Consider the following 22,430-nt stretch of genomic DNA (forward strand, 5'->3'; position numbering starts at 1 on the left):
ATGCTCACTGCGGCCACATCTCTTGTCGCTCTTGCGTTCGCTGCCCCTGCACTTGGTGCAATAGGCCCCGTCGCCGACCTTAGGATCGTCAACGCCCAGGTCGCTCCTGATGGTTTTGCTCGCTCGTCAGTTTTGCCTCTTTCTTCCGTGCGATCGGTACTGAGTCGATTCCCAGCGCTGTAACTGCGGGAGGCACCATTCCAGGTCCAATTATCAAGGCGAACGTCGGCGACAGATTGCAGCTCAATGTCATCGACGATCTCACTGATAACACCATGCTGCTCAGCACTTCTATGCATTGGCATGGCTTGTAAGTTTCTCCTTCATCATAGTCGACGCATTAACAAACGTCCGATAGTTTCCAAGCTGGCACTGCTTGGGCAGATGGCCCCGCTTTCGTTACACAGTGTCCCATTGCGCAGAATGATTCGTTCCTCTACGATTTCTCCACCGCCGGCCAGCCGGGTGAGTGATGATTATATCAAGATTCAATTGCTGACATCTCTTAAAGGAACTTACTGGTACCACTCCCACTTGTCGACGCAGTACTGTGATGGACTCCGTGGAGTCATCGTGGGTATGTTCTTTCATTCGCCCCACTTGTTGCTCCGGCCAATCCGTCCTTCAGTTTACGACCCCAACGATCCGAACAAGAGCCTTTACGATGTAGATGATGATAGCACCGTTCTTACCCTTGCGGACTGGTACCATGCCCCCGTCCATACTCTGCCTCTCCCTCCCACTCTCGTTTCTACCCTGATCAACGGTCTTGGACGTTATGCTGGCGGCCCGACATCACAACTTGCCGTCGTCTCGGTAACGCGGAACAAGCGCCATCGCTTTCGCCTTGTCTCTCTCTCTTGCGGTAAGCTCTGCTTTGTATGCTGTCCCGTTCTCTAATCGTCGCGACCCAGACCCTCTTTTCACACTGAGCATCGATGGCCACACCATGACCATCATCGAGGTGGACGGTGTTAACCACAAGGCATGTGTCGCGACTTTCATGCCCATGTGTACTGATCGGTTTTCCCCCCAGCCCTTAACCGTTGATTCTATCCGAGTTTTAGCTGGTCAACGATACTCTTTCGTCTTGAATGCGAACCAGCCCGTCAACAACTACTGGATCCGCTCTGTCGCTAATGGTGGAACCGCCGGTTTCGCCAACGGTATCAACTCGGCGATCTTGCGGTATGTTGGGGCGCCGATCGCCGATCCAACAACCCCCCTTGTTGCGTCTACCAACCCGCTTATCGAGACCAACCTCCACCCGCTCGTGGCCAGTCGTGTCCCCGGCAGGCCCGTCCGCGGCGGAGCCGACGTCAATCTCAACCTGGCCATTGGTTTCACTGGCGCAGGCTTCACTGTCAACGGAGCCGAGTATGTGTCACCCACCGCCCCGGTTCTCCTCCAGATCATGAGTGGAGCGCATACCGCCGCGGAACTCCTCCCTCCCGGCAGCATCTAGTTCGTGATGCGCTCAACAGCTGTCGTCAGCTAACCTGGCTCATCAGCACTCTCCCGCCCAACTCGGTGGTCGAGCTCTCCATTCCCGGAGGCACTGTTGGCGGTCCCCACCCGATGCATCTCCACGGTGTGCGTGTTGGGTAGCTCATCGTCGTGTCGCCGCTGATATCGGTTCCAGCATACCTTCTGGGTTGTTCGCAGCGCCGGTGACTCCAACTATAATTATGTTGACCCTGTCATCCGCGATGTCGTCGACACCGGAACCTCGAGGAAGTGAGCCTATTTCCTTGGCCTGTTACCGTTCGCAGCTAACAACGCGTTCTCTAGCGACAACGTCACCATCCGCTTCGAGACTGACAACGCGTAAGTGCACCTCCTCCTCCTACGCTGTGCCCTCCTCTGACTTGCTCGTCCAGCGGTCCTTGGTTCCTCCACTGCCACATCGACTTCCATCTCGAAGTGTACGTCCCATTCCGCGCGCACCGCAGCACAGCTGACCCTTTCATCCAGTGGCCTTGCGGTCGTTTTCGCCGAGGACACCGAGAAAGTCGGCACTGTCGTCCCGCCAAGCAAATGGGGTACGCTTTGCCCCAAGTACAACTCACTGACGCGCGAGCAACTCGGGGGCTTGTGATTCTGTCGACTCACGGAAGGAGAGAAATTCGGACAAGTTGAATCAAATAAAGTTTATCTATCATGTACTTATGTTTACGCCTCCTGGTTAATAGTCAAGCTTTTAATGGTAATCTTTGAGTCGTAAATGTTCGTGGTATACATTGCATTGGCCAACAGTGTTGTTGTTGAAAATTGAAATCACCTGGAATCAAAAAAAAAAAAAAAAAAAAAAAAAAAAAAAGTTTGGTGTGAAGATTCAAATTTGGCTGAAGACTGGTGCTGTGGGCAAATACTGCAGATAATACTGACGGTGACGGTGACATCACCGAGTATCCGTTTTGGGATGTGTATGAATCTCGGAGGCCTGTGTTCAAGTGTGCTTTTGCCCAATTTTGATAGTGCTTTGTGCTGGACTGAGCTCACATGCTATAGCTGTACTATGCACCTTGTCTTGTTCCAATAATTTATTTGCTGCTGGAACTGCTGCTGGAACAGCCCATGGGTTTTTTTGATCGTTCAGAGTAATGACTCGCTTCATTGGAACTTCAGTAAGAACATCCGCTGGGTGCACCAAGGGGGTGTCATGATTCGAAAAACGCATATACCGTCAAAAAAGTTTTTAAGAGCTTCCTGGGACCCCCCCTCTCCCCTTACCATATTGGGTAATATATTCCCATGATTGCTCATCATGTGACCTAATGATGCGATCAAAAATGGCGAAAAATTCATATTTCCAGTTAAATTCATTAAAATACTGTTACTTATGATTGATATATAGGACTTGAGCCTTCACAGAGTCTCTAGTAGGCCATCCAAGGCTATATGTAATCAATAAGCAATGAAAAATCTATAACACCAATCACACTGCAGTCACACTGCACCCAAGGAAGGTGTTGAAAGCCTTCCCATAGGAAATGAAACGCGAGAGATCAGAAGGGGGAGGGAAGGGGAAATGGACAGAACAGGGGATGGGAAGACAGGAAACCTAACACACACAACAAACTAACAACCCAAACCAAGATGTATTAGGGACCAGGGCCTCGTAATGACGGAAGGCCCAGGTGTACCAGCTAAGGTAATCCCGGAGGTCCGGGGGGTCGTTCGAGGACGTGATTCTGTTATTGATCAGGGGATCAAGTCCGCGGCTGAACTTGGTCACCTTGACCAATGCGTCTTCGAATCCGGCAAGGTCCATCAGGTCCTCGAAGTCGTCAGTGTACTGGTAGACATCCTTTGTACCCATGTGGTAGGCGGAAGTCTCCAGCTTGGAGAGAGTGTGATCTTGCTCGTTCTCCCGACGAACCGGAGTCGAAACTCGGAAACGAACAAGCCCTAGGACGGAAATGGAAACGGGGCTTTGCTTCCGTGGCGCCTCCGCCCATTGCTGAGCGGGTCCTTCTGCCATAAATGACATGGCGTAACGGACGGGTTTTCCTTGCTCGCCTCTCCATTGACCACAAAGGCCTTAGGGGCAAGGCGGGCATAGGTGCGAACCGCGCAGCCGCGTTTCCAATCGCCATTGAAGGTGAACGGGGGGTTTGGTTGCAAGACCAATTTTGAGGCGAGGTTGATGTCGCCAAAGAGGGCTTCGGAATCGCCCTGGACCGGAGTCGGAGTTGGAATCAATGTCTCCGGTGATAGTATTTGGGGTCCACCAGCACTATTAGCGGCGGCAGCAGCAGCGGAAGCCTGGTTGGTGAGTAAAGGAAGGGCCTCAGTTAGGCTATCAATTTTTGCCTCGAGTGAGCCCAGCCGGGCGTCTGCAGTGGGAGTGACTCTGGGCGGCATGAGGGGTGCGGGGACCACAGGAGTGGAGGAGGAGGGGACAAGTGGCAGGGGCGGTGATGAGGGCGGAACAGACTCGTACTCCGAGCCTAAGTCAGCGCCCGAACCTGGCAATCTTGTCCGGTTGATCCCGTAGAGAGTTTCTTCTGCTGTAAGGGCAACCCCGGAGGCCTGAGATCAAGGTCCTAGCAGGGGAGGATCCAAAGCGTGAACATTGGTAAGTGAATACAAATGAAGCTGACCTAGCAGGGGAGGATCGAAAATCGAAAGAGAAGAAACTCTAAGGGTCCGCCTGCTAGGGAGCTGATTGCCATCTTGAGTCAATTCTTGACACAGTCTACTTCTCTTTCAGGGTCTCCGAAAGCTGGTCTCTGGCCCGCCACCGACGGACATCTCTCTCATAATACTGCTTCCCAGCAGTTCCAGGCCATTCCGTATGACTCTGATTCGTGGCCTTAGTCAGCAGCAACTGCTGGCCTATATATAGGTGGGCTTTTTTCCCCCATTGGTACCTTCAAGTTTGTAGTACCTATACATACATGTCTGTGAATCAAAATTAATGTTGCAACCCTTGGTTGATTTCATTTTCGACTAGACTTCTCAATAGATACAAGGCCCAAGTTCGCAGATCTGTGGTATATTTCCAGCCATATACTGTAGTATTTTCCTCAGTTCGCATGTCACGTGTCACACTTGCCATAAAATTCGAATTTTTTTCACATGTCACACTGTTTTACTCAAATTTGTGTCCCAAAAAGGCAATTTATGACGTTTCCGGGCGCCTCCGGCGCCAAGAATTTCCTAATTAGGCAATAATTCGAATTCAAATTTTCGTATCAAATGTCACACCATTTTTGGCATTCGAATTGAGTAAAATACTACAGTAGATTTGCACATCTCTGCAATCTTGAAAAATGAAAAACATAGATAAATGGGTAACATAAGTAAAAGGGTAACATAGGTTCATAATTTATATCTTATAATTGCGGATATATGCTCTACCACATATTAAAATTTGAATCAAATGTCGAATTAAACATAAAGGCTGAGTTTATTGAAAAGTCTTGTTGTAATTAGACTTGTCTAATAATAACATGTGGGTATACTGCCATTTATATCAATTGTCCCAGTATTGCCTTGAATATTTCTATGGGATGAACTGAAGCCAGAAATGGACTTGTGTTAATGCTTTGAAAAGATGCTCTTTTAGTATTTTGGACAATAGGGACTTTGTTAACCTGATCAACAGTAAAGCCACCAGCTGGTAGCCCAGTTTCAAATTCTGGATCAGAATGTTTCTTGGATAATTCTGAATCCAACATCTAAGTCAGGCACTTGTCTTCCTGAATATCCCAAAGATGCAACTAGAGCCAAAACAGAAGCTAGCTTAACTGTCTGAAAGCTTACTATCACCTTGTATTATAGCTGCAGGGGTTGAAACATTAAACTCTACCCTATTCATATTGAACAACTTAAAGGAAGAATTAGAGTGAGGTTGTGTCTCCTTTTGGCTAGGATATACAGGTGTTGATAGCTCACTAGAGTTTGCCTGAGCTGTGGGGATCACTACGGAGTAAGAACTCAGAAGTGACTGAAAGTTGCAAATAATACAACAATTGATAAGTTTTTCAGTAAATATTTGAATGAACCCCTCGCAGTGGTCTCCATAAAATACATGTAGGAAATGAGCTAAGTAGCTAGATGTCAAATCTAACCAACTAAATGAAATCCAAAACATGTATGGTTGTGTTTGGGGTTTGAGCCACAGGAAACGACTAACTGATTCAAATATGCTCACATGTCAGAAAGTGACAACCTGGATGGTTGGTTAGAGTTTCGCAGTTTCCTCATTTCCGGTGTCACCCCAAAACGGAAGAGACGATCGGCCGGTGAGGGGCCAGCGATTGGCCGGTAGGCTTAGTCGTCAATGATTACTACATTGTGTGACATTACATCGTATCAACGCTTCTGCCCATCCTTGACTTTAAGTCCACTGCTTGCGCCAGCACCGTACGCTACATCACCAGCCTTCTTACGCTTTGCCTTGACTGTTGGCATAATACTGCGGAACTCTGCTGCCGTGGTCTTGTTTAGTGGGAGTTTTTGGGCGATGGGAAGGATTTCTTCTTGGTCCAACTCGGACAGCAAGCTGTCAAGCACTGTGTTCAGCTCTTCCAGCTTGGGGCCAAGTGCATATGGATGTTGGGGTAGCTTGAGTAGTCTGGCAACATGGTCCATCTTCCGTGTGATATGTGTTGTCAGGGAAATGTGGTCGATTTGCGCCAGAGATGATGGTTCAGACATATCGACAGCTTGAGAAACATCAAGAGCGGTGAGGGCAATTTGCGGCGCATGGATTTGATATGAGAGATAGTCTTGATGGATAGATAGGCCACAGCCAGTTGTCGTGCTTAGCTGTTTGTCGAAGCCAGCGCTTACAGCACAGATGTGCTTGCAGAAGTGGAGGAGAGGAAAGTCGGCACAGTCACAGATGTAAGCATCCATGTCAACAGAGTACGAGGTGGCCCGGGCTGTTTGGGAAATAACAAGAAAGTGGCTGTCTTCAATATATGAGATGTCGTCCCAGCTGATAGATCTGCTCTTGTGAATAATGTCTGCCCGCTTTCTTGCTTCAAGATCAGGCCCATCGAAGCCAAGCTGTCGCCAACGTTGATTAAGTGTGTAATATGGCAGGACCTTCTTCATCAATATATGGAGGAGGTGGTCAATACGGCGGTTGTGATGACCTTTGAGGAATTTTGACTTGAGTACATGGTGCCATGCTTCGAGCAACATGTTGGTGTTATTATTCTGGAAGATGGTGAATTGTGTGCGGCAGACCCCAGACCATATCCAAACAACCGTATCAGATAGCCAGTATTGATTGAGGTAGTCGAGGAAAGAGGCAGGAGCGATTTCTCAAATGTGGGCATCTGATGGAATTCGTGTGGTGACCAAAGCCGGATGAAGGACTTGAGACATTCCCAGAGATGAGCGTTGCTTGGGATATGGAAGTGTTGTTGCCATGCGTGAAGCATGTGCCACCAGCAGAGTAGCATAATGGCGGAGGGGAAAACAGTGTGACAGGCATTGATTTGCGCCCAGTCAAAGTCGCTCATGATATATGTTGGAGACAGTTCTGGCAAGTGATTGGCGACTTTGGATAGGAAGAGTGTGATTGTATCTTGTTTACCGTCAGATGACAGCATCCAGGCAGTCAGAATGCCATGTCGACAGTGGCGTGGCGTAGCAAGAAGGGAAAGATATTGAGTGGTGTTATCTTCATCAACCTGCCAGTTGTTTGCGGGTGGTGGAGGAGTTGGTGATGGTGTACAAAGCGGAGATCCAACCAGACGGTCAAGCCTCTCTTGTGTGGCAGCTTCGCGGGCAGCAGTGGTAGCAAGACTACGTCAAATAGCAAGACGTACATCCAGCTCCTTATTGAGGTCTGGCAGCAGGAAAGGCGGGGAATGGAGTGGGCAAGTTTGAGGAGAGAGAGGTGTGTGTTTTGCATCCACTGGTGTCGATACAGTGCGTTTTGCAAAGGTTACAGTTGTGTGGGGCTTGCCGGCGACATCCACGATGAGCGCAGAGTTTCTTGGGGCATTTGCGAGTCTCTACGGGAGTTGAGCAAGGTGGGGATGAGCATAAGAGAAGGCGGGATGTTGTTGTAGGGCAAGGCAGTCGCAAATTTGGGTCCGAAGGTTGTTGACCAAGCTTGAAGACGTGGAAGTACTTCTCGCCATCAATGCGAAGACTCTCCTGAAAACACTACTCCAGCAGGTCAGTACAGACAACTCGTGGCAGACAACAATGCAATGTAAACATATAGGCATCATCCTTCTTTCGCCGAAACAAGGGCAGAATCTTGTTGTGTCGTGAACCGTCAGCAAGTCGTCGGGGGCATTGGAAGAATGGGTCATCGATGGAGGGTTGTGGGAGCTGGTGGCGAGAGTAGTAATTGAGGGCCATCGTCGATGTTTGGTCGAGAGAGAGACTTTGACAGAGGTGTCACAAGGGTTACATATGCTCATTCGCCGGCGGCGCTCCACCCGGCTCCACATTACCTTTTTGGGGTGACAGCAGAAATGAGGAAAGTCAAGAGTGGTTGGTTAGCCCCCCTCCAGACCCTTAATTTTTTTTCCTGTAGAAGCTTTTTGGCTAAAATTATGAGTCAAAATTGCCTTAGGGTGGCTCATAAGTAATGTTTGGTGCACTATATATCTGTAGTTGAGTGTTAATAATCTCATAAGAGGTTTTTCTTTAGTAGTCATAATTAGATGAGAGATTGCATCAAATCAGGCCATATGGGGAAGGGTCTCTACTTTAGAGTGAGATGGGAGGGCCTTGACAGATTGGTGATTGTGTGGGTGAAGGCAAGGGCGAAGGAGGCTGTGGATAATGGTCAGGATAGGTTGGAGCATCCGAGGGGGCATCGGTTAGACACATCTCGTTCCCCTGACAGGTCTAACTACATGTTCTGTCCTTCTTTATGGCTACTACAGATGTGGGCAGAATTATTTGTATTTATGAGGTTTTGCTGGATTTTTTTTTAGTTTCTTGTGTCCCATTTGATCAATGTTGGATCACTGGTCAGAATTTCCGAAACTGCTGTACAGATGGGGTCACTTTTAGCAAGTTTTAATTTTTTATTTCTCAAGATTTTTTTATCATACATGATATTGGCATGATACAGTACGATCAAATACTTCTTCTGGGACTATTTCTTTGTCCAAAACCCCACTGTGCACTGGTATGTTCAACCCATCCACATCATAATATAGTACATGGTACACCTCAGTGTTGCTGACACAACCAGGGTGACTCGGATATTCCTACACAATTCATCCTCCAAATGGACAGATTCTGTACTATACAGGACAAGGATACGATATGATTATTACGGCTTATACAGTTATACTTCCCACTCGTACAGTTATAATCCACCTTTGATTTTGTTTGACTATATCACTCCGGGTCGTTTCTTCCGGTCGCCAACGCTCACGTCATCGCGCGCGTCCATGTCCTGGGCGTCGAGCCTGCCCTTGTCAACTTGGACAATCTGGTGGACGTCTTGGGGCGCAGTAAGAAACCCGATGGACGGACGCCAAGAAGGGAAAGACGTACGGATTCCGCCGAGCGTGTCCAGCCTTGTCGGGCGATCGCCCTCTCGGCCGCTGCGGTCCCTTGGCGCGCCCGAGGTGCCCGTGCCGGCGACCAGCGACGCCGGGAAGCTCAGATGGTCGTCAGACCGCTCGCTCGAGTTCCCGATATCACCCATCCGCCGCGTGGTGAGGTTGAACAACAGCGTGCAGCCGTATAACCGCCCGAGGACGAACCCTGGGGCGAAGGGAATGGTGGTATTGGGCCAGACGAGGAAGGTGATGAGCACCAGCGACGCGACAACGGAGGTGGCGCTGCCGGTCTGGATCGCAATAACGATCAGTCGGTGGATGACACTATATCACACTGAGGGAAGAGAGACACAAGAAGTAAGGTACACGCACGAACGAGTTCGCTTGAAGGTGCTCTTGAATGTTTGCAGCTTGAAGACGAGAGCCGTGGCGATAGCGATGTCGGTCACAGCAGACCCAATGAACCACACCCTGGTCAACTATTATGAGTGTGAGTCGGCGGGAGAGGCTGCGACGAACATGGAGATGGGCCTGATATGTTTCTGCAGACTCTCGGTGGGATGGGTGTGCGTGATCGCGGTCACTCCAGCCCCGAGTGCGCCGCCAAAGGCAACTATTGTCCCAAGCGCAAGGATACCACAAACGACGTAATTTTTCGACCTGACAGGGGTGAGTAGACACAAGTGGGGTAGACATTCTGACGCACAAAATGCTATAGCGCCAGATGAGATACAACTGGACGGTCAGCCCGCTGAAGCCAGAGGTGAAGCACTGGTGTGTATCATGCGTGTGGAACAGTAGAGATAGCAGCAACGCACATAAATTGCACTAGGCCATGGGTTGGTTGTTTGGGTCATAAACGCGAGGTCACCCCAGTGAGACACGAGGAACTGTGGGTTGAGCCATCGGCGGTGGGCGGGGAGTGAGGACACATACGAGATAGGCATATGCCGCAGCCCCCATCGCCCCCAAAGTGTCGACAAACAGCTGGAACACAACAATCCACCAAACGATTGTCGTATTCGCTCCAGGAGAACGAACTACGGAGGCGGGAATGTAAGGGGGAGGTTGTAACGGGAGGACAGACGACGCACGGTGTTTATTCGAGAAGTACTGGAACGCGAGTACCAACTCGAGCGTGTAGGCCATGAAGCAGAGCCACGTTCCGACAAGCACGGGCCTGAGTGGGCTGTCAGCTTCGTTGGAAAAAAACAGCAGGCAACGCACGCAAAGATGTTTTGCAGGGAGGCGGCCACGCTCGCCATGAGAGGGGAAAGTGTCCGCGCGCCCCATGCAGTGGCGGCCTATATAGACAGACCTCAGAATCTCGATCGTCGGCCTGATAGGCGCTGCCCTTTCCGTTGAAGTACGCCCCTGAGGTAGTCAAATGGGCCGTTTTCTGAAATGAGCCCAGGATGTATATACGGCCAGGTCACTTGGGCGTTGCACGGGCCACGGCCTCCTGGTGCACGCAGCGCTATTCCCTCCAACCTCACGGACGGAGAGTGAAGGAAGGACGGCGGTCGTGCGAAGATCCGCGGTGGCGCCGGTCGGAAGCAAAGGGCGCCGTGGCAACCGCGCTACATAATGCGAGGAATCGGAACAAAACCAGGGGGATTTAAAAAAAAAAATTGACTAAGGTAATAATCATTCGTGGATGTGGATTATAACAATACAGGCTTTTGCATACATAATGGAGTGCAGTCGTGATTTTGGATTTGTGTGACAGCTGCCACCTGTTTTGGGCTGAAATCAGCCATAACTTGAAGGGGGGCTCGGAAAGGCTCGGGAATGCCAACCCATGGCACACTTATGCCAAAAATCAATCAAAAATGGTGAGAAATCAAAAATCGGACTGCAATCCATTATGTAAAACCCTGTAAGCAACTGTATTCTAATTTTTGACCATGGAACGTCCGACCTGGAGGTTTGTGAGAATACATTGACATGGGTAAATACTAAAAACGGTTTCATTTGTCGGCCCAACTGCGTATCTCGAGTTACTGGTCCGAGAACCTCAAGAGAGATTGCAACTCTGGACCTGGGGCTGCTACCAGACTGTTTTCCGAATACGGCAACGTCAGCTCGACGGCCTCCAGCGAACAGCCCGCGAGCTCTTTATATACCCAGTTCGCGTGGTACAGATTCGCCACACGCAGGACCCGCAGCCGGTCAGCAGCCGCGAGCGCCTGCAGAATGCGTTTGGTTTTCGGGGAGAGGAACACGAATGCAGACTCGAAGACTGTCTGGCCAATGAGTCAGTGCGGTAGCCGTGAGCCGGGGGAATGGCGCACGAGCAAATCCCAGTTGACGATCGCTTCCACCAGCGCGTCAAGCAGCTCAGTCAGCGCTTTGCACGGCTTGCGATGGTATTCACCAGACCGCAAGATGAGCCGCCGCGGACTGACGAGCGACAGCCCCGCGCACAGCCCCTCAGTCTTTTCGGGGGTGACGATATCGACAACGAGGAAGAGGTCGGTGATGCGTGGCGCGTGTCGCAAGATGGGGAGCATTAGCGCGCCGTACCCGCCCTCGACACGCAGTTTCTTGATGTACCTGCCCAGCTCGGGGCTGGCGGAAAGCGTGGTTGAGAGCGTCTTCGCCTGGGCCTTGGATTTGAGGATGACCACGCGGTAGAGCAGCGGAGTGCCGACGCGCCGCCAGGCGCAACAAACGAGCAGGTAGCGCCAGCGGGGCTGGAGGACTGGCGCGAAATGGGCCGAAAACTCAGAATCAGGAACGTCGAAAACTGGGTGGAGAATCGCCGAGAGAATTTCGTCAGGGACGGTGGAGGCCATGAATGAAGAGGAAGGGAGGTTGTCACGGAGGTTGTCACCCGCGTCGCGTGGCTCATTTTGATATAGTCACGTGTGACTCATTTTTGATATAGTGTTTCTTTTTTTTTTGGAGCATTTGGAGTAATGAACTTCAGTCTGCAGAAGCATTCCAAAGAACATCCGCTGGGTGCACTGGGATTAGCCAGTAAAATGCTGGGAAGTAAACTCAGGGGGAAATGCCTTTATGCACATTTTAAAACCAGTGTAGGACTCCTACTGTCAGAAATCAGTGCTTATTAACCAGGCTGCACGCCTCCGATTGAGTTCCAGACGAATAGCTTAACTACTACCCAAGGGTACAAAGGAGACAAAAGGAAAAGATAAAAGTGTGCCTGACAAGCACGCGGACCATGCTATATATATGCCACTCCAGCACACTGGTAGCCCTAACCCGGGCTCCGGCCGGTCCCGCAATCACATGTGAGATGTGCATCACCGCGTGTCCGCTCTTCCCGCTACCGCTAACACCTACTATTGGTGTGGTTCATCCAACACCTTTCTTCAAAGGTAGAATACCCACTAAAACCCCCTTTTCATTTATCCAGTTATCCGCCAAGGAGTCTTCATCCAGCAGAAGTCCACTCCAAGTACTTAGAACTACTTGATGATCAATAGCTAATTTATCAAATTTATACTTCTTAGTCAAGATTCTATCTTGTTGAAGTATTGAATTTATCATTGTAAGCCATTGATTATGTATTTTGTTAACTTGAAAAATTTTACTAGGATTTTTTAAACATCTTTCATTTTGCATATTCCAAATCATATAACATGCAGCTGATACTAAAATGCTGAACAGATGATCTTTATGAGGCTGAGGAGTACCTTTATTATTGATTACTCTGTTAGATTACACCCCAGCATTAATCCCCATTCAATATTTGGCCATTAGCTAAATTTCATACTCTAGAGCTGCACAGTTAGTTTCCAAATATATGTTCTTTCTAAGGCTATGCATTCTAGCATAATATGTTCTAGAGTCTCTGGAACCTTACACAGAGGGCATTCACCAAATAATTGGAGGTAAGGAATATTATCCCAGAATAGTCCTACTTAGAGTGTATTATGCATAGTTTTCCAGAGAAGATCTTTGATTTTACTACTGAAATGCAATGATCTGATTAATTTCCATATAGCTGCATCTGTAGGCTCATAATCAGACACTTCCTTTATTGTTTCTCTAGTTCTTTCTAGGGCTCCAACTATTTAGTTTTCATTTACACCTCCAGGTAAACTAAACGGAAATGGTAAGAAAATGTTTAGTAAATGTTTATTACCATTTAAAAACGGTTAAAAAGTTTCTAGGTTACTAAAAGTTGACTTTCGCACAAGGAATTTGGTGATTCGATTTGATAATAGCGATTATCAGCACTCGTTTTTTCAAAATATTTGAGAGCCATTGATCTAAAGATGGCGGAAATTTAAGTAGAGGTTCAAATTTTTTATCAGAAATATGAGTACGGCCATGCGCCAGGATGCAATAATGTGACTGAGTGTTGTCCAGCGAGTAGTCGGCAGGCTTTGATTGTCTGCACATGCCCTCCTGCCGACAGAAGCTCTTGTGTCATCTCCTTCTCAGCCAGACACTCGGCCTCAATGAAAGGAATGCATTGTGTGCAGCAATGGAAGCAACAGCCGCACCACTAGATAATATCTAGTCAATTGCTGTCTGAGTGCCAGTGCAGAGGACCGGTGCCATTGCCGATACTGTCCTGCTTTAACAGCGTGGCCGGTTCCCTCTTGGCAGACTCAAAAGTTTGATTCAAAAGAACTTGGCAAGTTCAAAAACTGTCTACAATATTTGAGAGCAGTTTCAAAATTTCTGAAGGTCATTTTTTGTCAGCGTTGGGCTCGGGGCGTCGGGGGGTCCGACTTCGAGAGGATCTGAGGAGCATGAGAGATGGGTGTCAGTCCGGAGAATAGACAATATTAGCCTAGCAACTACATCTTGCGAGTACGGTTTTTATACGCTACGATATTAGGGATGGATCGGATGGGCGCCAGGTCCCAGGGCGGATCGGATGGGCGCTGCGTAGGGCCGCAGGGGTGAAGGTAAGGGGTTGGAAGAATGGGGAAGCGTCGAGGAGTATGGCGGTTGTGCGGGCCCGGCGGCCCGACCCGAACCGTGACATCACCCCCTCTGTTGTGGGCGGCGTCTTGACGCCCTATGGGTCTGCGCTCCCTGATCTTCTTTGCGGATTTTCCATCGTCCATTTACAAGTTCTTCGCGGGACGCGAACAGGTTGAGTGTATAGAAATCCTCGAGTGCCTCCTCCGCGCCTTCAAGTTTATCCCGCAATTCCCACGTCCACTCCTCCCAAGGATAGCCCTTCCATTGAATTAAATACTTAAGGCGGTGTCGTCCTTGTTTGCGTACAAGGGAGATGGCCTCTACTTCGTAGTGTGGCTCCCCGTCCCGCATCTCGGCTGGGGGCGGCGGGGCGGCCCGCTGATGGTCCGCTACTGGGGCGTTCCAGGGCCGTAACAGCGTAGTATGGAACACGGGGCTTACGCGCCATGTGGGGGGCAAGATTAGTTCGTAGGAAGTTTTGCCGACTTTCCGCTTGACTTCGAACGGCCTGAATCTCTTATCGTCCAGTTTTTTCGAGGGCTGGTCGCTGGTGAGGTTTGTTCCTTGTAGGTATACTTTGTCCCCCTCAGCGTAGTTTGGGTCCGGGGTTTGCTTCCAATCGTAGTACTTCTTCATAGTTTCTTGGGCCTCCCTCATAGCTTTGGCCGCGTCGGCCCGGGCTTCCTTCATTCGGTCGGCAAACACCGTTGCGGCTTCCGTTGGCACCTCTTGCGGGGCCTCGGACCCCTTTCTCGGGTGTAATCCTAGTGTCAGGAAGAAGAAGGGCGAGAACCCCGTCGAGGAGTTAACTTTATCATTGAACGCAAATTCCACAAGGGAGAGCCAGTCGGACCAGTCGCTCTGCTGAAAGTTGCAGAATGTTTGAAGGTACTGCTCGACCTCCATATTTGCACGTTCTGTTTGCCCATCTGTCTGCGGGTGGTAAACCGATGAAGATCGGACCTTGATCTCCAACAATTTGCTCAAGTTGCTCATGAAATGCCTGATGAATTGTTGGCCCCGGTCGCTAATCACTTCTTCTGGGAATCCATAATCCTTCCAGACATGATTGCGGTATAGCCTAGCTACTCCTTCCCAGGAGATGTTTCCCGTGCACGGGAGTACACGGATCCCTTTGCCCAACCGGTCGACGATTACGAGAATTGTGTTATACCCGGAAGACTCGGGTAGTTGGACTATCAGATCGATTGATATGCGCTGCCACACCCAAGGTGGCACACTGTTCGGGACCAGAGTTCCCTACGGGCCGTCTGGGGAATATCTTTGTTCGTTGGCACAACGGGCAGGCCCATACGTAGGCCTGGCAATCGGCCTGAATCACTATTGCTCTTGCGAAAGGACGGCCCCGGTGGCGAAGTCGGAGGAGTCCACTTCGACCCGCCATGCCCCGTCATCCGTAGGGAAGTATAGAACCGGTTCGTCAGTGACCCGATCTATCAGCGTTTGGAAGGCCTCTTCCTCCTCTGGTCCCCATTTCCATGGGCTGTCTTTTCGGGTCAGTCAAGTGAGTGGTTTGGCGTATGCGCCGAAGTCCTTGATGAATCGCCAGTAGAAGTTGAGGAACACCCTATATAGCTCATTCTTTGCAAAAGATGTGGGCTGAGCTGCAAGGCTCTAATGCAAAAGATGTGAAACAGGGTTTAATTATTGAATTTCTCAATGGAATTGAAAGATATGACTAAGCTAAAAATTGATATAGTCATACAAATCACCTCTTCTTCAGGCTGAATACTCGTAGGGTAATACTTTGGACTTATGTGGCAGAAATAAGGAAATAAATTCAGAGATTAGGTAAGACTGATGTGGCATCACCTGGTCATTAGATCTAGTGATGGCAATCAAAAATCGTTCCATATTAGGTAATATTATCTAAATGCACTGATCCCATCAATTAAAACCCACCAGAGGGCTCATAAATAATTATTTTATTGTTTATAAGTTTTTCTTTGGGCACTTGCCCTCATCTTTTGCATTACAGCCTTGCAGCTCAGCCCTCATCTTTTGCAAAGATACAGCTATATGAGCTGTGAGGAACCCCAGGAAGCTTTGAACCTCCCACAAGTTGCAAGGTCGGGGCCATTCGCGCACGCCCGCGACCTTTACTGGGTCCATACGGAGTTGCCCGTTCCCGACGATCACACCGAGGTATTCAACTTCATTCCGCTCAAAGTCGCACTTGTCCGGTTTCAGGTATAGTTGGTTATCCTTCAGGATCTGTAGGACCTCCTTCACCGTCGTGTGGTGTTCGAAGAGATCACTGGAGTATATGAGGATGTCGTCCAGGTACACGATCATGTGACCCTGGGAAATTAAGTTGGAAAACAGTTCATTCATCATTGATTGGAACGTGGCCCGGGGAGTTTGTGAGGCCGAAAAACATCACGGGCGGTTCGAACAGACCGTGATTGGTAATGAACGCGGCCTTCTCTTCGTCACCTTCCTTTATTCGTATGTTGTTGTACCCCCAACGCACGTCGAGTTTGGTGAACCACCGGGTGTTACGTAACTTGTGCATGATGTCCGATATGAGGGGTATCGGGTATCGGTTTTTAATAGTGATCTCGTTCAGTTTTCAATAGTCCTGCACGGGCTGTAGTTTCCCATCCTTCTTCTTGACGAAGAAGAACGGGGATGCGTATGGGGATTTCAAGGGCCGAATCCGCCCGGTTGCCAAGTGTTCTTTAATGAATGCGTCGAGCTCTTTCTGTTCTTCTCCTGATAGGGGAATACAGCGCCCTTTAACCCGTTCAGCATCCGAGCGCAATTCGATGGTGTGATCTCATTTCCTCCATTCCGGGAGTTTGTCAAAGTCCTGTTTTTCAAAGACCTCCTTGAACTCCTTCAAGTAGTGCGCGGGTACACTCTCTTCCACGGTTCGGGGCTTCTCGGCGGCGGCCAACTTGGTGGCCACACTCTGCATGGCCCGGATATGGGCGGGTGCGTTCGGTCCCTCATCGTATATCCGGGTGATGAAGAGGCAATCCCCTTTGCCCAGGGGTTCGTTGTCCTCTTCGTCCCATTGTTCCAGTAATCGGGCCCTTTTGCACTCGAGCGGGCATCGGGTGAAGGCAATCGCCCCTTCACGCCAGTCAATCACAGGGTTATGCTTTTTGAGCCAATGATGCCTGATGATCACGTCACTGTTCCCGGTGTCCGTGATGGCAAACGTGAGAAGTTCGGAGTGATCCTTAATGGTAACCCACAAGCGGGTGACATGGGTGATCGCTCTGTCGGCGTTGATCGTCCTGTTAGTGTTGTATACCGGGACTGGATGTGGCAGGGCTTCAAGTTCCAGTTGGGAGTCCTCCGTGAACCGTTTATGCATAAACTCGGAGGTCGCTCCACCATCAAGGAGAGCGTCGACCGAGTATCCCCGAAGGTCGTTGACCCCTTGGAGGGTGACGGCCACCCGGGTGGCCGTGGTGCCCTCACTTTTCCGAAAGGGAGGGGCATCTTGTAGCTGTCGCAGGGCTTTGGCCATGTCGGGGGGTGTACCCCATCCGTATGAACTCTTCTAGTTCGGGCCCGTTCTCCACCCGTCGGGCCAGGTGGATCCACTGTTGTAGTTTCGAGCGGGCCTTGTCGGGCTGGTCTCGAATCTGAGCAACGAGCCTTTCGGCGCTCCAAAATCCACTTTATCCGTGTTATCTTTGATAAACTCCGAGAAGATGGCGCGAATCTGGTTGGCCGATGCGGCCCGGTTCGGGCACATCCAGCTGATGTGTCCTTCTTGGCCGCAGTTGTAGCAGCGAGTGCTGCGGGCCATAGTGGGGGCCTGGGCTCGGTCGATCTCCGTAGGTGCAGGCCACGTAGCGGGCCCGGCGACTGTGGTTGCCCCGTTTCCTCGGGGGTGCGGCCACGGTCGGTCCCGGTGGCGCTGATCGCCGCGTTTCGGGCCCATCCGTTGAATGGGTTGCGGTTGCTGAACCCGCCTTTTGCGGGGGCAGGTGCTGTCGGGGGCGTTTTGGCCCGCGGGTGGTTGATCTTGTGGCTCTCATCGAAGATATGGTAGCGGCGGAGGGCGCCGGCTTGCTTGATGGCCTCTGCCTTCCAGGCCTTGTAGGTATCGGGGAGTGTATCCTTTCGGTAAACCGCGTTCGTAACGGCCCGAAGTATACCGTTCTTGGCGATGCAAATGAGATTGACGTCATTGTAGTGCGCGACTTTGTTGAGAGAGTCGAGTATGGTGAAATAGCTAGTTGCGTCCATGTCCTTGGTCAGGACGTGGGTCTCCATCTTCTGCTGCGCGATCTCGGCATGGGCCTCTCCTCGGAAGGCCGCGATGAAGGCCTTTTTGAAGCCTTCGTACGTAGTATAAGCTTCGGCGGTGCAGAGCTTCATGGCTTGGGAAACGTTCTCTTTCCACGTGACCGTGTTTCCTCCTTTGATGTAGGAGAGCGCGTACGAGATCTTTCGCACCTCGTCATTGTAAATGTTCGCATTGGCTTCGAAGGCCAACCAACAGTCTGCCAGGAAGGCGTCTACTTGGCTGGCATCGCCCATGAACTCCTTAGGGGGAGAGACAGTTACTCGTGTATTCCCTCCGAGGGGCTGATGGGCCAAGTCCTCTCTGGCTTAGCAGGGCAGATCGTAGCTCTGCATAACTCCTTGCTGTACAGCTGTGTATTCCCCGTTTACTCGGGACAGCTCAGCCTCGATGGCCACCTGTCGATTCGCCAGGGCAGTGTTTTCCGCCCTAAGTTGCTTCATCTCCTAGTTCGTTCGGAACAGATGGGCGAACAGGAACTCCTGTTGTTCGTTATGGCCCAAGGCCATGAATCGGGCACGCTCGTCCCCCCTGATTCGCGGGGGGTGCCCATTGTACTGTTGTGCTCGGTAGACATTTGTCGCGCTTCTTGCGTTCGTGGGGGAGGCTAATATTCTGTCAGTGTCGGGCTTGGGCCGTATCGGGGCGTCGGGGGGTCCGACTTCGAGAGGGTCTGAGGAGCACGAGAGATGGGTGTCAGCCCAAAGAATAGACAATATTAGCCTAGCGACTACATCTTGCGAGTACGGTTTTTATATGCTATGATATTAGGGATGGATCGGATGGGCGCCAGGTCCCAGGGCGGATCGGATGGGCGCTGCGTAGGGCCGCAGGGGTGAAGGGAAGGGGTTGGAAGCATGGGGAAGCGTCGAGGAGTATGGCGGTTGTGCGGCCCGACCCGAACCGTGACATTTTTCGCCGCTGCTGATAATCTCTAATCCTGGAAAATAATCTTTGTGAACCACTTTGTATTAAAATACCTGGTGTATAAAAGGTAAATTCAGGTTGTGTTTCTAAGACCCATGGCATGAAAGGTGCATCAGTTAGTAAGCTGGCTTTATTATCAAGAATTTTCCTAAAACAGGTTTTCTGTGTTCTCTCTTTCATGTAGGACAAGCATGCAATAAGTAAATGAAATATAGGGTTTGCCTTGTCATTTTCAAGCAAATGGCATTTCTTAACTAATAAATCAGAAAGCCTAGTACATTTGATATACTGTTTCTTGGCATTGAAATCCATGTATCACTACAAGCAAGTGAGTTTGTAGTTCTACCCAAAGCAATACGCGACATACAAACTGGTCCCAAGTCGGTGATTCGTCCTCTGCCTCAACAATCCGAAATCGTACTCTCCCTGAAGCGCCGGTCCTTGGGGTCTGTGGACATGCAGTCATAGTGGCATCGCGCTGACCATGACTCCGCCGAGGTTCAAGTTGATGATAATAGTTCGTGGTGTGCTGGGTATCTGCCATTGATACCCGTCAGAAAACAACGGAAATTGATGAGGAACAGATAATGCTAACGTTTGTGGCCAGCGAGCTCCAAGTCATCGTCGTCCTCAAACGACTCGCCGGACTCTGTTAGAGACGCGGGGGAGTCAACAGATTGGCGCGTCAGAATAGATTTGGGCGGCACACACGAAGAAACCCTTGCGCTGAGGGTCCTTCTCGTCTGCGGCTTCTTTGTCCTGATGCCGAGAGCAGCCGCAATTGACTGGACAAATGTCGAAATAGAGAAAGAAGAAGAGCGCCTACGACGACGGGGGGCAAAGCGGGTAGGGGGGACGATGGCGCGAGTGTAAGGCATGGTATTTGGCTCTTTGTCTGTTATCAGCCGCGTTTGAGGTTTTGGATGATAAAAAATGAGGATGTTTTAGACAGTGCTCTTATAGGACGCGACAAAAGGGGCCAAGGCGGTGAAGAAACTTGACTCGGAATCGGGAGGAAAACGTAGTGAACTTCGTATCCCTGTAGTGTTTGGTTGGCTGGGGGTTTCGGACTCGGGAGCAAATCATCGACGCGAAAAGTGAGGTCTTGTTAGTGCGCCTGGAGCCTACAGGCCTCGGTACTGACGACGAGGATGGGGGACATTGTAAATCATAGCATATGATTCGGGGAATGCAATACAAGGACACAGGGCGGTGTAGGACAGATATAGACATAGGGGTTGTAGAACGTGGCGAAACGTAGCGCTGGACCGGATCTTCGAGTCAATTGTGCAAGTTTTGGGGTCGGAGTGCCTTGAGTACCGTTTCACGACAAGCAAGTAATATTGCAGTCAAGGGGATGATGATGTCACCAATGTAGTGGTGAAATAACCAGTACTGAGCTGGGGATATAGATGGTCCCAGTAGCTGTGATGACCACATTCTATACCGGGAGCCATATCAAGCGAATGGCGAAGAAAAGACAAGTTGCTGATGAATGGTAACGAGTGAATGAAGGATTAAGACGCATTCGTAGGAGGAGGAGGAGGGGTATGTATCTCGTTGTCTGCATCGTCTCTCAAAATTTCGGTGGGAACAGAATGAAGGCCGCCTCAAGCAAAGCCTTTAGTAATGAGTATCATCCATATCACAAAGAGTGAGGGAAACGCACCTTGAAACACACATCCTGTCTGCTCTAGACTCTCTTCCGCTAATTCCTATCGATACCTTGGGCTCGTCGACCAGTCTCGCCATTTCCGTGGTACCCGCCATTCTCCGTGCAGCTTGAAACCAGGGACTTGAGAGGATGCGGCGACCAACCCGCTGCTTGCTGTCGTGGTTTACCAGGCACTGCAAGCCACCTTCAAAGAACGGAGTTGGTCAATGCCAATGGGAAAGACAGGGGAACACACGATTCCAACGTTTGTGGGTCGTTAACGCGCCGACCATGCTTGCCCATTGACCCAACAGTAACCAAAATCCACCATCCGCCCGAAACTCCGCTTTGACGGTGTCCCGCAGATTCCTGGATTGGGTTTGGAGAACACGCACAGCGGCTGAGAAACCTGACTCCAGAGGAAGTGTTATTCTGCGAATAAAAGAGACAAGGCCTGAATGCACACACATTCCACATTCTGACCAGAAAACCTAGTATCCGACACCCATTAGATGCTCCATGATTCGATTGTTAGGCAAAGCAGAGCAGGACTGTGCATCGCAAGGTGCTGGGGGCAGCAATTTGACCGACATGTTCTTGAGGAATGATATCTTCTACTGCTTGCCTTGTTTCCGTGGCTGAACCTCAACGCTCAGGCTGGCACCGTTCGCCGTGAAACTTGAGGAGCTGAGGAGCATAGCTGTAAAGGTTCAGTTTTGTGGGATACAAAAGACTGAATAGGCTTACTTTCCAGCCTCGGACAACAAGAGTGAGATAGGGTGCAGGATTGAATTATGGGGGGTTATTAAAACCGGTTTGAACTCCCAGCCGATTTAGAAACCGGTTTGTAAACAGGGATTGATTAAAATTGCCTAAAATGGCAATTTTTGACCTTTTGAATCATTTTTTGGGCTAGCATATATATTCACTTGTTCTTTTACACCATTTCTCAAGCTTTCAGGGTACCCCTTGCTATCCTAAGTTATATTCTGTGTTGTCTGTATATGGTGTGACCCTATCACTGATGTGACGGTAACACTCGGAGCCTTTAAAAAACCTCCAGTGACATTAAATGGAGAGTAACAATGATGTTACCTGTATAGCTGTAAGTATAGCTGCTACAGCATGAGCCAAAGTCTGTCTACAACCAGTGAATTGCCTAATTTTCCTACGGGTCATGTGTTTTGAAACAGCACTTTTTCTGGAAATAATTAAAAACAGCGGTTTGAAACAGCTGTTTCGAAACGCGGTTTGAAACACCACTTAAATCCTGCACCCTAGAGTGAGAAGCAAAGACAAGCCAAAAGGATGATGATGTAAGCAGCGCCTGTTTCCTTTCGCTGTTTTGAAGTTTTTCCATCGCGCCGCAATAATAGCGGCCGCATAGACACACGATGCCACACATAAGACCCGAGCCAGAATCACTTCTCTAACAAGTTCTCGCCTGTCTGGGGTGGATGCTTATGACCAGCGATATCTAGTCGATGTCATTAAGTACCTCCGCCATGCTTGCGGGTTTAGCCTCCCAGTTGGCTTCAAAGTTCGGATTTATTGCTCAAGACTTCTCAATGGCGAATAAGGGAAGCTCAGAGTTGAGCAAGATTTAACGATATACACATCTATAACTCAAAATAAACAGGTATCCGTTTGCTTT

General features: G+C 49.9%; 3 protein-coding genes across 3 annotated transcripts; 1 reads left to right on the forward strand and 2 right to left on the reverse strand.

Moving 5' to 3' along the window:
• MIND_01413400 (Laccase 1) lies at window positions 1–2,098 on the forward strand (the record flags this gene model as incomplete). The annotated part of the gene is made up of 11 exons (XM_037370528.1): window positions 1–125; window positions 176–310; window positions 359–465; window positions 512–577; window positions 629–865; window positions 915–1,464; window positions 1,512–1,593; window positions 1,643–1,737; window positions 1,792–1,827; window positions 1,881–1,925; window positions 1,975–2,098. The coding sequence occupies 11 exons, from the start codon at window positions 1–3 to the stop codon at window positions 2,096–2,098; spliced, it is 1,602 nt and encodes a 533-aa protein (XP_037213120.1).
• Window positions 2,099–8,827: 6,729 nt separating this feature from the next.
• Window positions 8,828–10,264, reverse strand: MIND_01413500 (uncharacterized protein; the record flags this gene model as incomplete). The annotated part of the gene is made up of 9 exons (XM_037370529.1): window positions 8,828–8,937; window positions 8,992–9,323; window positions 9,372–9,470; window positions 9,519–9,659; window positions 9,706–9,770; window positions 9,818–9,889; window positions 9,936–10,039; window positions 10,094–10,179; window positions 10,227–10,264. 9 exons carry the CDS (start codon window positions 10,262–10,264, stop codon window positions 8,828–8,830), a joined length of 1,047 nt encoding a protein of 348 aa, XP_037213121.1.
• Window positions 10,265–10,999: 735 nt separating this feature from the next.
• On the reverse strand, window positions 11,000–11,809 carry MIND_01413600 (F-box domain-containing protein; the record flags this gene model as incomplete). Its single annotated transcript, XM_037370530.1, has 2 exons — window positions 11,294–11,809; window positions 11,000–11,245 (listed from the first exon to the last, which is right to left on the reverse strand). The coding sequence occupies exons 1-2, from the start codon at window positions 11,795–11,797 to the stop codon at window positions 11,000–11,002; spliced, it is 750 nt and encodes a 249-aa protein (XP_037213122.1). The 5' UTR covers window positions 11,798–11,809.
• Between the last annotated feature and the right edge of the window lie 10,621 nt (window positions 11,810–22,430).

Source organism: Mycena indigotica (genome assembly GCF_014461135.1).
Source record: "Mycena indigotica strain 171206Taipei chromosome Unknown Mind.scaff0018, whole genome shotgun sequence".
NCBI lineage: Eukaryota > Fungi > Basidiomycota > Agaricomycetes > Agaricales > Mycenaceae > Mycena > Mycena indigotica.